Below are 13,336 nucleotides of genomic sequence, written 5' to 3'. Positions count from 1 at the left end.
GGAGTAAGCAGCAAGGAGGAATAATAAGTACTTCCTTCCTTTCTATTTTCAGTGGCTGAACTAGAAAGTATGCACTAATACTGTAGCTTGTGCTCACAAAACACAGCGTAGTATGGTCCTCTTTCCCTCACCTCCTCCTCAGGTCTTCAATTTTTCTTCAAGGAGAGGTTGTGCAGCAAGTTTTAAGCTGAAAAAAGGTAATTAAAAGTGTCACCAGGATTATGGTTGGCTGACTTCATTGTCCAGTTTCATATTTATTGTAAAAATCAGGAGTTAGCTGCAGAATTTGCATGTGCTCCAGATTTATTCTTTCTTCCAGCAGTGTGTGTCAGGCTGGCTTCCCCCAACCCCAGCTCGCACAGGCTGTGTTTAGCTAGAAAGGCATGGAGAGCAGCTTGATGTTTTGGATCTTGCGAGGCATTTTGGAGTTTTTGGAAGTGCCTCACTCCTAGTTTCATGTAAACAGCTTTGCTGGCTGTTGCAGAGGGAGGAACCTTTCAGCTGTGGGAATGGTGGCCAGCAGACAGGAGCAGTGTGTTGGATATAAAATCCTTCTCGTGGCCAGAGCCAAAGACATTTTGTCGAGTGTCCTGAGTGGGGATAATCAGTAACAAAACCTTTCAAAGAACTGCAGATGTTTTTCACAAGGACCTGCGCTCCTCTCCGTGTGTACTGGCAAAGAGGGGCTTGCTAACAAATCTGAGTTTTCAAGTGATCATCTGAAAACTTTAATTTTAGTCAAACTGAGTAACTTTTTCCAGTATCCTGCTCAGTTATTTCATTACAAGCTTTGCATTTCTGGTTTTCTTAAGTTCTGTTAAAAACAAAACAAAAAAACCCAAACCCTAACATTCAGCTTTTTAAAAAGGTTGCAGTGTATGATCTGAATTCAGAAATATTCTTATTGAAGGTTATTGATACTTAGGAAGGAAAAACTAATGCCTGATGGGTGTAGTTAAACTTCTCCTTGGGAGCAGTTTAAATGAGACTGTTCTTTAGTCTCTGAATCAACTTGAAGTCTTGAATTCAGTATCACTCAAATTCTGATAAACTCATTTTAACATCAGTGTTTTGTATATTGCTTAATAAAATCACAGTGGGTGGAATGAAGATTCTGCCATCTGACTCCTAATGGCAGGTTTCTCTCTGCTTTTGGCTTGAGGCTGCATGTGAAACAGGCTGGTATGTAACAGAACAGTAATCTTACTTATTGCAAGTCAACACATCAAAACACAGTGACTTCCCTTACAAAATCAAACCTTTATTAAGGTAAAACTTAATAATTAAACTTAAATGCCCTTAATGTGGGTTTTAATTTAAGCTCTTCCAACGTGCCCTGTTTTAGAACTGCGGAAGAGCAGCATTTCTCATAATATGCACCTTAGCCTTTATCAGATGGACTTGGTCACTTTCACAGCTTTGTAGGTGCAGTTAGCAGAATCTGTCATTGCAAATGGTTTTACTGCATTATTGTAATCTCTGGAGTAGTAGTACAAGGTATACATGGGACATGTGAGAGCGCAGAATTGTTTCAGCTGGTTCCAGATAAAGTAACTGAAGGCTCCCTTCAATGATCTGCCTAATTCAAATGAAGGATGAGATAATGCTGAAAAAGACCAGGAACTTACATGTTGGCTGTCTTCCATTCCTACACAGTGTATCTGAGTTGACCATAAATTGTTTTGTATCCTCAAATTGGCTAAGTAGGTTGTTGCAATGTGGTGCCACGATGAGGCATTCAGTTGTTTTAGGATTTGGCAGAAACCCAGTTTATGTACGTGCAGAGAAGCAAAAAATATCAGCTCCAGAATGTGTTTTATCTGGGGCCTGAAGGGAAAGTCATTGTATAGGTTGGGGGAAGAAAAAGTTTCTCTTTTTAAATGAAGTATATGCTGCCTTACGGAGCTGTTACCTACAAGATCTGTACCTGCTTGAGAGCTGCTGAGCTACACGAGCAGATAAAATCTTCACCACCAAGCCACAAAAGGTACTTGTGGAGGTTGGTAGTTGGGGATAGGAGGAAGCAACGGTTGTGCCTCAGGGGTCAGTCATGGTGGGGGTATAGGTACTTCCTGGGAAAGGAAAGCTACAAAAAAGGTTTGAAAGAGAGATAGAGGGAGCAAAGAGGAAAAATGGCTTTGTCTGTGACCATCAGGGTGTAAAAGTAGGGAGCATGACGAAAAGCAAGAGTAAGGAAATTTGACAGGACAGGCTGTGCATTATATCTAGTTGAAGTTATTGTTTTCTATTTAAAAACACTGATATTTGTTGTTTTTCCTAGATTCCTATATATCCTATGAGTAGAACTGCAGATTCTCTGATTCTCTGAACACATGCAGGGGGAGGGCCTGTTGTAGACAAGTCGGTTATGCATCTGCTTCTTTTGTGGTCAGATGTCATCTATGATTGCAGTAATCATTTTCTTTGCTTCCACTTTGCATTAAGTTCTGAAGTCTTTTGCTCATACTGAAAGCAAAGCTAAAAATGTCAAAGCAAGACCTTTAAACAAGGATACAAGAGTAAATATTTGTATATCCTGCTTTCTGAACAGGTTTGGAAAGCAAAACTGATTTTCAGGCAGGTCTCCTATCATTGAGACTATTCTTTCCTGCATTGTCACAAAATGGTTTACACAACCAGAGGATTTTAATCTTAAAGAGCTGCTATAGGAAAAGCTTCAGGGCTGAATAAAGCACAAGGGAGGGGTTTGCACTGATGTAACAGCAGCTTTTGTGAATGGTCATAATTGGTAGTTGGGTATAGGAGGCGTTGCATTTTTCCTTCTTTGACTTACTAGAAATGGCAGAAATGGAGCTGACTAACCATAATGAAATTATGATTTTTATCAGACTCCAGCCTTGTTCCCCAAAGATTCCCTTGTCCCAGAAATTGAATTAGAAGGGTCAGGATGTATGCACAAGTATTTGAATCTGCCACTGGGAAATGGATACTGCTGAAGAATCCGATTCCTTCTATCAGACTGGTTAGTGCCGTGGTGAACACTGACGATACCAAGGCAGTAACCAAGTTCCTGAGACATTTAGTAACAGATGATTTGAAGATAGAAACTTGCTGTGGCTGCACAAGAAAAGCAGCTTTCAGGCCGGGAAAACTTATTTTAAGTTACTACTTGTTTTTTATAGTAGTTGATCTTTAGCTTAGGAAGGCATATTCACGGACATGTAAGAAGAATGCACAATATAATTTAGGCTTTGCTTGCTTTTATTCTGGGAGTATTTCAGAAGCATATTTAGAAGGTGTGCTGTGGCTTCTGCAAGCCTCCCTCTTTTGCTGCTGGCAGGAAGCAGTTGACTCAGATCTCCCTGCCTGAAGGACCACAGCATTTGTCTGTCCATTATTTCCCTGACCCTCAGTGAAATTCAGTATCCTGCGGACTCCCACCCATATCTGAAGATTTCAGTTGGATCCTTCTGTCCTTTTTGGTTGTATCCCTCTTCAGAGGTTTCCTCGTTTTCTTTCTCTGCAGGGAATCTGGCGCATCCCCGTGGATGAGATCGACCGCCCGGGCAGTTTTGCATCGCATATGAACCGCTCTATTGTCTTACTGCTAAATGTACTGTCACAGCTAAAGGATTACAACACCTTGCTGAAAGTCTCATCTATGCTACAGAGGACCCCTGATCAGGGAAAGTATGGTCTATTTATTTTAATCCATCACTTTGTGAAGCTTTGAATATATTTTGTTCACTGTGTAACTATTTTATTTAGTTGAGGAAAAGTCTTTAGACAGACTCCTCAGGAATATAAAGGAATGATAGTTAATTTTTCTCAGGATTATGATTCCATAATAGAATCTAGAATTTCTCTTGAAACTCAGAGCAGCCATAGAGCTGCCTTGATAGACTTGCAGAGCCTTTCTGTCATGTGGAGGGATTCACTGGTGGAACAGAGCATCATGACTTCTGCACCCTTCTGCTGGCCTCTTGCATAAGAGCTATGTCCAGTGAGGGAGGTCACGGCACAGGCATCCTGCCTTCCTGTAATCCTTGACAACCTGAACAATGGTTATGTGCCTGTTGGCAGCTGATGCTATTTAAAAAGCTTATCCTATTCATGGGTGATCTAATTTTAATTGCATTAACCTTATTTAAGAAAAAAGAAGACATTCAATGTGAGCTATATACAGATTCATATCAGTTGAAAGACCAAAATAAACATCTAAGGAAAACATTGAAGCAATTGAGGTATAATTCTGGTAGCTTGCCAAGTGGGAAATGTTGAAATCAATCTCTGGCAAATGCTAAGGAAGTTGAACTGGATGATTGATGGCAATAAGTTGGAGACATTGAAGGTTTCTTCATGTGTTTTTGAGTGTGAGGGCATGTGAATTTGCATAGGTTGTAGTATGTCTGGGAATGTCACCACATGTTCAGCAAACTTGAAGCCAAAAATACTTCGACTTTTAGCATATCTGAAGTACTGAACCATAGAAGGTTTAAATTCTGTCCTAAGCAAGCCCATAGTTGTACTAAAAATATTATGTTATTTGTAAGTCTAGACTGAATTTAACAAACAAGTAATTTGACATGTTAGATTGGCCAGTGCCAGCGATGGTGAACTTACAAATGCAAACATTCTGGGTGTGTCTGGTATATGCCCGTAACAGCCCTGTTTTTAAAAACAGGGAGTTTTTAGCTGAACTGTAGTTATTGCTGGACTAGTGAGGAGTCAGGGCTTTGTGTCTTTTGTCTGAAAAGCAAGCCATAAAATTTTAATTATCAGTTTAATGTAATACTGTAGAGAGAAAATGTGTATTAAAAATGTTGGCTTTTTGACTGAAATAGTACCCTTCAAAATTTACTTGATTTTTAGCCCTCTCAGTAAAAGCAGCTAATTCCGAAATAGAAATCCAGTTTTCCTCAAACTCAGGTAGGCGGGATTGATGGCTGGAAATGTTTTCCTTGAAAGTGGACTAAAGCGTTTTGTCAGAATACACTGAAGTTACAGTGCTCTTGTAAATTAAACGAAGCTGTAGAATAAGTAAGTGTTACACATACAATTTTTATATTTTTTAAATAATACTAAATAAGAAAAAAGGTATTAGTGTCCAGAACATGAAAATCCCATCAGGTCAAGATAGCTTTGTGTGACTGATGAGCCTTTTCAAGAAGAAGTTTGATTAAAAAGCTGGTGTTTGAGGGTCACAGAACGGTTGATGTAAGAAAACTGTAATTCTGGTTGTCTGTTTTGCTCTGGGTTTGGTTTGTTGAGGTTTTTTATCCTTTCCCCTTCCCTCTGTTTGTAGATCTTGCTGTCTTTTGCTTCATGCATGTCATCTTTGATGGTTATGCTGAGGGGAGAAGTGGAGGGAAACGTAGCTGAAGTGTTAGATTTCAATATGCAACCATTCATGGTGTTTGCTTTCATGTAACTTGCTTTAAAATTGTTGTGTTCAGTTTTCTGGGGGGTTGGTTTGTTTGTTGGGGGGGTTTGTTTTCTTTCCAGTGTCCTGGTTCTTGCTTTTAAAGCTTCTATAAGCTTTGGGCAGGTAGCTTAATTTCTGTTACCTTACTGTGGCACAGGAAGTACTTGCGTGATGCAGATCGCCAAGTTTTGGCCCAACAAGCCTTTGTGCTTACAGTGAAAGTGTTGGAGGACATTCTCAACGATCTGACACAGGTAAATGTGTTCAATGGTCCTTGATTTAGTAATTAGATTTTTCTAGGTTTAGTTTGCTGATCTTAGATCTCCTGAGACTGAAGTGCTGCATTATTATCACTTATTTCTAATACTTTTTGTTTATATGCAACTACATATTAAACTTCTTTCCAACATTGTTGCCTTCTGTTTTTGAAATCCAGTAACAAATAACAGTTGTTGAGTACCAGTTACACTAAGTTTGGTTTGACTGTCCCTAATATTTCAAATGATGGTAGCTTCGTGGAGTGTAAAACCAGCTACATTTACAGGTGGGGTCTATTGGAAATTTCCTTTTCAAATGAACTGATATTCCTCTTGCAAACTAAAACCACACACCTAGACATTATGTACTGGTTCTTGACAGCACCACATCTTCTATTACATGTAATTGTAATTTAGTGAGGTTTTCTACCTTTGGACCATCACCAAAGAAAAAGTGCAGAAATTAAAATACTCCAGCAGAGGTTAACATACTTCTTGACCTGCTAACAAGAAGGTTATGTAAGAGCAACCAAGGGGAAGATTCTTAAATTTGAGGTTAATTTGCAGCTGCCAAAAGGAACACATTCAGTTTTGCTTTCAGTGTATTACAAGAAAATTTAAAGCTATTAAAACCTTGCATTTCATTTAGTTGGGTCACATAGTATAGACTGAAGTAGTTTGGGGGGGGATGGGGGGGAACATTTCAGCTTTGGTTCAGCCTGTGCTGTTGATTTCTCTGTGGTGTTTTTACTGAATAAAATGCTATAATTGTAAGACTTGGGGCATGGATTAATTAATATTCGGGAGCAAACAAGAGTGAACATAGAATAAATGCATTTCTTCAGCAGAAGCTGTAATGTAAAGGTACTTGCTGTCAGTTTTCATGGTAGTCATAGCTGTGCTCAAATGCTTTCTGATTTCATTCATAACAGAGAAGAATGGTCTCTTTTATTAAGGTTTCAGAAGATCAGAGTTCCAAGTCTTCTAACCTTGCTTCAGGAAGGATGACAACAGACGTCTCTAATAAAACTAGTGCTGAAGAGGGGAAAGAGGTTCTTCCCAAAAAGCCAATTTTATCGGATGGAGTAGTACATAGTACTGAAAATGGAGTAAAGGAGGTGACCCAGGGACAAATTCCCAATGCCATGGACATACTGGAACAAGAGGACAAGAATGACAAGGAAATTAAAGAGCTCCCTGGCCCTGGTTCAGTTGAGCCTATGGATCTTGATGGATATTCCAAGGACCCTGAAAAAATTGATTCTTCATGTAAACGCAGTGAGCCAGAACGTCTTCAGTCTGGCAGGAACTCCAAGGAGAGAGCTTCAGAGAGCCGGACTCCAGAACTTTCTTTGGAAGAGCTAAGTATTAGCTCAAAACATCAGCAGCAGGCAGCTAAAGGAATAGTTCAAGCAGTACCTACTGAAGAACCTGTGCAGAAAACAAGCAGAAAGAGGAAATTACTTGAGGATGTGGAGTCTGGAAAAACACTTCTGCTCGATGCGTATAGAGTGTGGCAGCAAGGTCAGAAAGTTATGGCCTATGACCTGGGTAAAATTGAGAAGATCATGTCTGAAACGTACATGCTGATTAAACAGGTAAAGTATCATTAATTGTAATTTCTCTGTGTGACCTCAAACATGATTGTAGATTACCAGTAATTGCTAAACCAAGTGGTATAAAAAGCTGGGGAGAGAAGTATCTCCCAAAGAACCATTCTCTTGACAAGACCACTGCTGGGGAGGGGTGGGGCGTAGGACCCTCCATGTTTTGGACCTAAATTGAAATATAAATAATTTAAGAGTTACAATGCAGATTACATGGAGTTTGTTCCTGCTAAATGTTAATTTGAATTGAGACACTTGTGTATCTTTGAATATATGTTCCTGAATAACTTAAGATCACTGTTCTGCCATAGAAATGCTGCTTCTCGCCCTTACTCCCATACTCTACATCCCCATTTTATGTGAATTTAATTAAATTTATAGATGAGCTACGTATGACTTAATTAGTTGTGATTCTGTGTTCAGGTGGATGAAGAAGCAGCACTTGAACAGGCAGTCAAGTTTTGCCAGGTGCATATGGGAGCATCAGCACAGAAACAGGTAAGCTCTATGAAGTCCCTGTCTGCTTATAATGAGCTTTTATTACTTAGTCTGTGCAATAAAGTCTGTCACTGAGTGTTTGCAGCAATTGGAAATACCTACTTTCCTTGTATTGTCATCTAAGACAAGTTGGGCCACATCAGTGCAGGGAGTTCATCCCTATTTATGTCAGGCTTGAAGGGCAATTTGTGTGCCCAAAAGCTTTTGGGAAAACCTCAGTCAGTCTTCAAATTGAAATATTTATGGCACACTACAGTCTTCTTAATGACCACATAATTCCTTGTCACTTCATAGATAGTAATTACTTCTCTCTGATCCCTAAGAGCTAGCAACCTCATAAGCTTTTCCCTTGCTAACATTGCACTCTGATCTGGAGATCCCAAATACCTTTTCTCTCAACTTGAATGGTTGAGAATCTGATTTTAACTCTTCCATTACTTGTGGTTTTTTTAGTTTGTAGTTTCTGGGTTATCCAGCAAACAATTAAATAGCTGTAAAGGGTTGGCTGTTTATCAGTCCTTAATGTGCAATGAAAGCCAAGAAGAAAACTGGATGAATGACATGTTTAGTGGTCATTCAGTTTGCCAGCAAGCCACTGGTTGAAAGCCCCAAAGTATTTTGTACTGTCTGTGATTTTTGCCATCAGCACACAAGGAAGGAGTTTTTGACTGGAAGGTAAAATATGTTTTGAAGAAAATCTATGTTCCTAGTTAATAGTCTGGGGTTTAATACTGCGTGGGGCTTTGTGCATGTTTTATGCTATGAAAACATAGCCTGTGTTATTGATTGCTAGCTCTCAAAAAGTAATTAAAATAGTATTTGTCTAAAAGTACTTGAAAAAATCTGTTTGAGTGCAATTTATAAACCTGTTGTCTTTGAGTGTTTCACCAGTGCTTGCCTGTATTGTGCTTAAGTTTGTAAAACAGGAAGTGTCTCTAAGTTTTCTGCACAAGAAAGGTAGACAACTGTATGTATACATTGGATCATGTTCCATACTTATTTAAAGTAGAGCTCTTTAAGGAAAGTCTTGAACAAACTTGTTTTGTGAACTGCAGAAATTTGTTCTGGTTTTCTGCAGGTTCTCTCTTCTGTCCCTCATGTATTCCTTCTATTATTTCATCTTCCTGTTATCTCCTGTAACTTCATCTGCCTGTCATATGCTTTACTTAGCAGAGGTGTACAAGGAGAAGTGTACCCTTTGACTAGTCTAGAGATATCCACACAATGCATTCCATCTTGCCAGTTACCATAAAAAAGGATTATGGTTGCAGGGAGGGGGAGAATTGCTGGATTTTCAGTCACCTTGCCAGGCATGGACGTCCATAAAAATGGAAGGATGGACAGTAAAAGCTTTTCAGAATTTCTCATCATCCTCCAAATTTGGATGAGGCTTTTCTTCTGTAAAATACACCTGTCTCTGCTTTGCAACAGCATAAGCTTTTAAGGAGGTACATCTCTGATGTTAGCAAGTTAAATGCTGTCTTAATGTGAAAAGGGTTTGAATACCTATCTTGCCTGTTTTTCAAAATAAATGTGTTTCTGGAGCCTCCAGATAATTCTTCTGGTTTCTGAAGCAAATCTGATTTCTCTCTCCAGAACACTGCCTCTGTTCCTTAGATCTTTCAGTCTAACTTCAGATAATGCACGTTGCCTGGTCCTCCCTTCAGTGTGTTAATGTACATGACAAACGCTTTTCAGAACTAAAGCACAGCTGTTAGAGATGCTGGTTAATAGACAGAAGAACTTCCAAGGTGAACCTGCTGTATTATATAGAGTCAAGAGTGCTTCCTTTCAAGGTTTTCTGCCTAGTGCAGCTGAAGAAAATTGAGGCTGTAAGTCAACCACTGTAACAAGGTTTAGTGCTGCCTACTCTGCAACTTCAGGAAAAGCAGGTTTTTCTGTGTCTTTCGTGAAAGGTTCCAGATGTTATTCTTGTTTCCACTTAAGATATATGCCTTCCAGTGGAGCTTGAACTTTGTGTTTTCATGCTCTTGAATCTATGGGTACTTCTTTTCATATCATTTTGGTGGATATTGTTTTACTGGTGATTATTGCCTTGTTGAGGAGGGCAGAGGAGAATCACAGAATAAACTAGATTGGAAAAGACTTTTTAAGATTATCAAGTCCAACCATTAACTTAAGGACTGGCAAAACCACCACTAAACCATGTTACTAAGGGCCTTATTTACACGGTTGTTGAACACTTCAAGGGACGGTCATTCTACCACTGCCCTGAGCAGCCTATTCCAATGCCCTGATTACCCTCAAGTCAGGCTCTGTTATACAGCATTTGTCCTAGACAACTTCACCTTCACGCTATATTTCTTCTTGAAATGGTGTTGGTATGTGTTCTCAGGAGGCATGCCAACCTAGGTTTTTTCCTGTGCTGTGTGGAAGGTCTTGAGTCTGGAGTGTGCATGAAGGTCTCCGGTTACTGATATAAGTTACCAAACAGTACTGTTTAGTTACAATGTGCATTTGTATGGTGCATCTCCTGGCAGAGCAAGAGGAAAGGATGTAAGAGTAAAGAGAGTGTTTCTTCATTGGCTTTTCATGGAAGTAACTTTCTCCAAGTTTTGCCCCTCAGGAAGTCAGTAATGTTTTTTCCATTGAACTACAGAAATGAACAGAAATGTCAAGGCAGGTATTCTAGTAAAATCATAGTCTGGTATTTCAGATTTTATTTCTTTTTTTTTAATAAATCTTGGCATGTTAAGGTTGGGTTTTTTGGGTTGTGGTTTGGTTTTTCTTTGGTTTTTTTTTTTAGTTTATCATGGAAAAAATAGGTGTTATCACACTGTGATTTATGACTTCAAAATCAAAGGAATTAGCTAATAAGCTTCTTTTAAAAGTAATGTTACTGTTTGGCTTTTGGATGTAGTCACCTTTTTAAATCCCACTCAAGCAACTCACATATATCAGCCAAGTTCGTTGATGGGCTTTCTTGAAAGTTCAGGGTATGCAATTGCTATGGCAGCTTTTCCAGCAAGGTCAACAGTTACTCAGGCATGTGGCAAAACATGAGAATGGTGAAAAACCTGCACAGAAACTAACCTTGAAAGTGGATACTGTAGATGAGCTAGTATTTGACTGCATTGGAAGTGACAAGATTTCCTGTTAAATCACTTGAAATAAAACATACCTCTTAATGTGATGCACTTTGAAGCTTGCAAACATTCCCTTTAAGGAAGCACTCCCAGCTAATGAGATTATTACATGCTGCAGTTTCCTTTTAGTCCATTTCTAGCAGGATCTTGCAGGCTGTGTGAAGCTGCCCTACTGCTACTATAACACTATGAATTAGTGTGGAGACACAGCAATAGCCACTCTTGTAGTCATCTGTCTGTTTTCCACAGACTGAGTCCTGTTTTATTTAAAATTGGCAAGTATTTGCTTTCTGTAAACAAATGATGTCATGTATAGAGCGTGGCAGCCCAGAGAAGTGCTTTGTTATTGGATAGTTTGAGTAGGTTTACAGGGCCTGTGGTTCTTAAGTCACTTATCCCAAGGAACTGACAGTTCAAAAAAAACACACCAAAAAACCCCAAGTGAACACAAAATCTACCTTGATATATGTCTTTTTCTGCTGGCTGTTCTATTTTACAGTTCAGGAAGTATATGGTTTCTTTATGAAAGCTTTCACTTGCTACTAGAATGAGGAATTATTTGAATTATGGCTTTTCCACTTCCTTCCAGGCCAGTCAGAGTTTTTAACCTAAATATTTAACAACTATTGAATTTTTTATATGGCTCTTCAGGCCATAAGGAGGAAACAGTATGGCAGTCAGTAAACAGAATTTGACAAAGTGGGTTATCATGCTTTTGTGATGAGATCTAATCTTTTTAATAGTTTGGCAGTACTGTGACCCTTCCACTTGATTTTAGAAGTCCTCTGTAGTCCTCATGACTGATGCAATGTTGACATGTATTGAGCCAGTGAGACTCCAGCATCTTCTTCTACAAAGTCAACTAAATACCTGGAGAAGTGACTTAGAAAAGTTCACCATTCTCACGCTTTGCCACATGACTGAGTAACTGATGACCTTGCTGGAAAAGCTGCCATAGCAATTGCATACCCTGAACCTTCAAGAAAGCCCCGCAAGAAACTTGGCTGATATATGTGAGTTGCTTGAGTGGAGTTTAGAAGGGTGACTGCATACTCAGAGTTAAGAGGACAAGGGCAATATTGTCTGATCAGTTGTCAGTGATACAGAAGATTGCCCAGTGAACACTTTGAAAATAAATACCATTTGATTTGTTACAGCAGTATAATCATCAGCTCTTCAGAGTATTTTGTTGTGCTGCTTCTTGCAGATATAACTGCTCTTGTTGAAGTCACTGAGTTGATCTTATGACTAAACTAATGTAGACTGAGGGTTTAACAAAATATCTTCTCAAATATTCACATTCTTTAGTATAGCCTATTGACCCTTCAGCCTATTGCACTGTTTTTAAAAGCAAGAGACTGAAGTTTCAGAGACTACTTAAATTTAGTTCAGAATATAGCAGCTTCCAAAGAAGGCTGTATGACCACCAGTAATGAGTGGGGTTGTGACTTCAAAGGCAATTGCTTATGCTAGGATTTCAAGTCATGGAATGAGTAGTCCTGCAGCTGGAAAAGGTGGGAGAACAGTAGCTCATCTCATCTGATGGGCTTTTTGTAACTGAGGGAGGAAAGTAAGTAGTTCAGGTTGAACTTATGAGTTGTGATGGTGTTGGAGTTTTCAGAATTGTTTTGTCATTGTTCAAAGTAATACCTCTAGAAGACTTGACAGTGAGTCATAGCATGAGAACATAGCATAGTTAAATCAGCATTTTCAAGTGAGAACTGCTGCTGGAAGTAAGCCTGCTTCCTTGGTGGCTGCTCTTCCTCTGCCATGGTATACATTCCTCTGTACTGGCCCAGGTATTTGAATGGTTGTGCAACACACCAGACTGGATAATAGGTGCGGCTGAAAGTCATTCTTCCTCTTTCTGTTCTTTTCCATCGTAGATGTGAGCCACATTTTTGATACATACATATTTAATAGGCTGTGACTGCTATCCAGTAATAGTCACTATGTTAATAGTAGTTAAGTACTGAAGTTATACTAGAGATAATTCACTTTGTGGTCAAGCATCATTTTGAAGGATGCTTATTCTTCTCTTCGATTTTCTGAGAATGTTATCAAAAAGATCTGCAGAGATCCTGAAAGCAGTCAGGCTATTGCTCTGAGTTATAAGATACATTTTTAGTCTCGCCAACTATGATTTTCATGCAAAATTAATGGCCCCTGGAAATGGAATACCAAGAGCTTGTTGAGGGAGAATGAAAGATTAAGAGGCAGACTAGTTTGACCTTGATGTGGCATTATACTTAAATCTGTAGTCCTAAGGACTAAGGAGGGGGTGTGCTGGCAGAAAGCAGTTGTGAGGCTGCTAGATAATTGGAGAATTTCTAATACTCCTTTTCTCTGGCTGCCTAAAATTGGTCACATTAAAGTCTTCATTTTATACATAATGATGATGTCTGTGATACTGTTAAGGACGTGTCACCCTGAGAAAGTTACTGCAGCACAAGCTAGGATGAAGCTTCATAGTGCACAGAA

The 13,336-nt window shown here is 39.2% G+C and overlaps 1 protein-coding gene across 5 annotated transcripts in view; it reads left to right on the top strand.

The window, feature by feature from the left end:
- CABIN1 (calcineurin binding protein 1) overlaps positions 1-13,336 on the top strand; it is a 107,917-nt gene that overhangs the window by 71,655 nt on the left and 22,926 nt on the right. For all 5 annotated transcript variants that reach the window (XM_061370723.1, XM_061370721.1, XM_061370722.1 and 2 more), the window contains 4 exons: positions 3,488-3,651; positions 5,544-5,640; positions 6,600-7,241; positions 7,674-7,748. In XM_061370723.1, the coding sequence (XP_061226707.1) occupies positions 3,488-3,651; positions 5,544-5,640; positions 6,600-7,241; positions 7,674-7,748 (978 nt within the window). The remainder of the gene's footprint in view (positions 1-3,487; positions 3,652-5,543; positions 5,641-6,599; positions 7,242-7,673; positions 7,749-13,336) is intronic.

The sequence above is a fragment of the Neopsephotus bourkii genome, unplaced genomic scaffold (assembly GCF_033783945.1).
Source record: "Neopsephotus bourkii isolate Nb327-2 ecotype Australia unplaced genomic scaffold, CSIRO-AGI_Nbou_v1 NB_1542, whole genome shotgun sequence".
Taxonomy (NCBI): Eukaryota; Metazoa; Chordata; class Aves; order Psittaciformes; family Psittacidae; genus Neopsephotus; species Neopsephotus bourkii.
The sequence above is the reverse complement of the archived record's forward strand: the minus strand, read 5'-3'. Positions and strand labels throughout refer to the sequence as shown.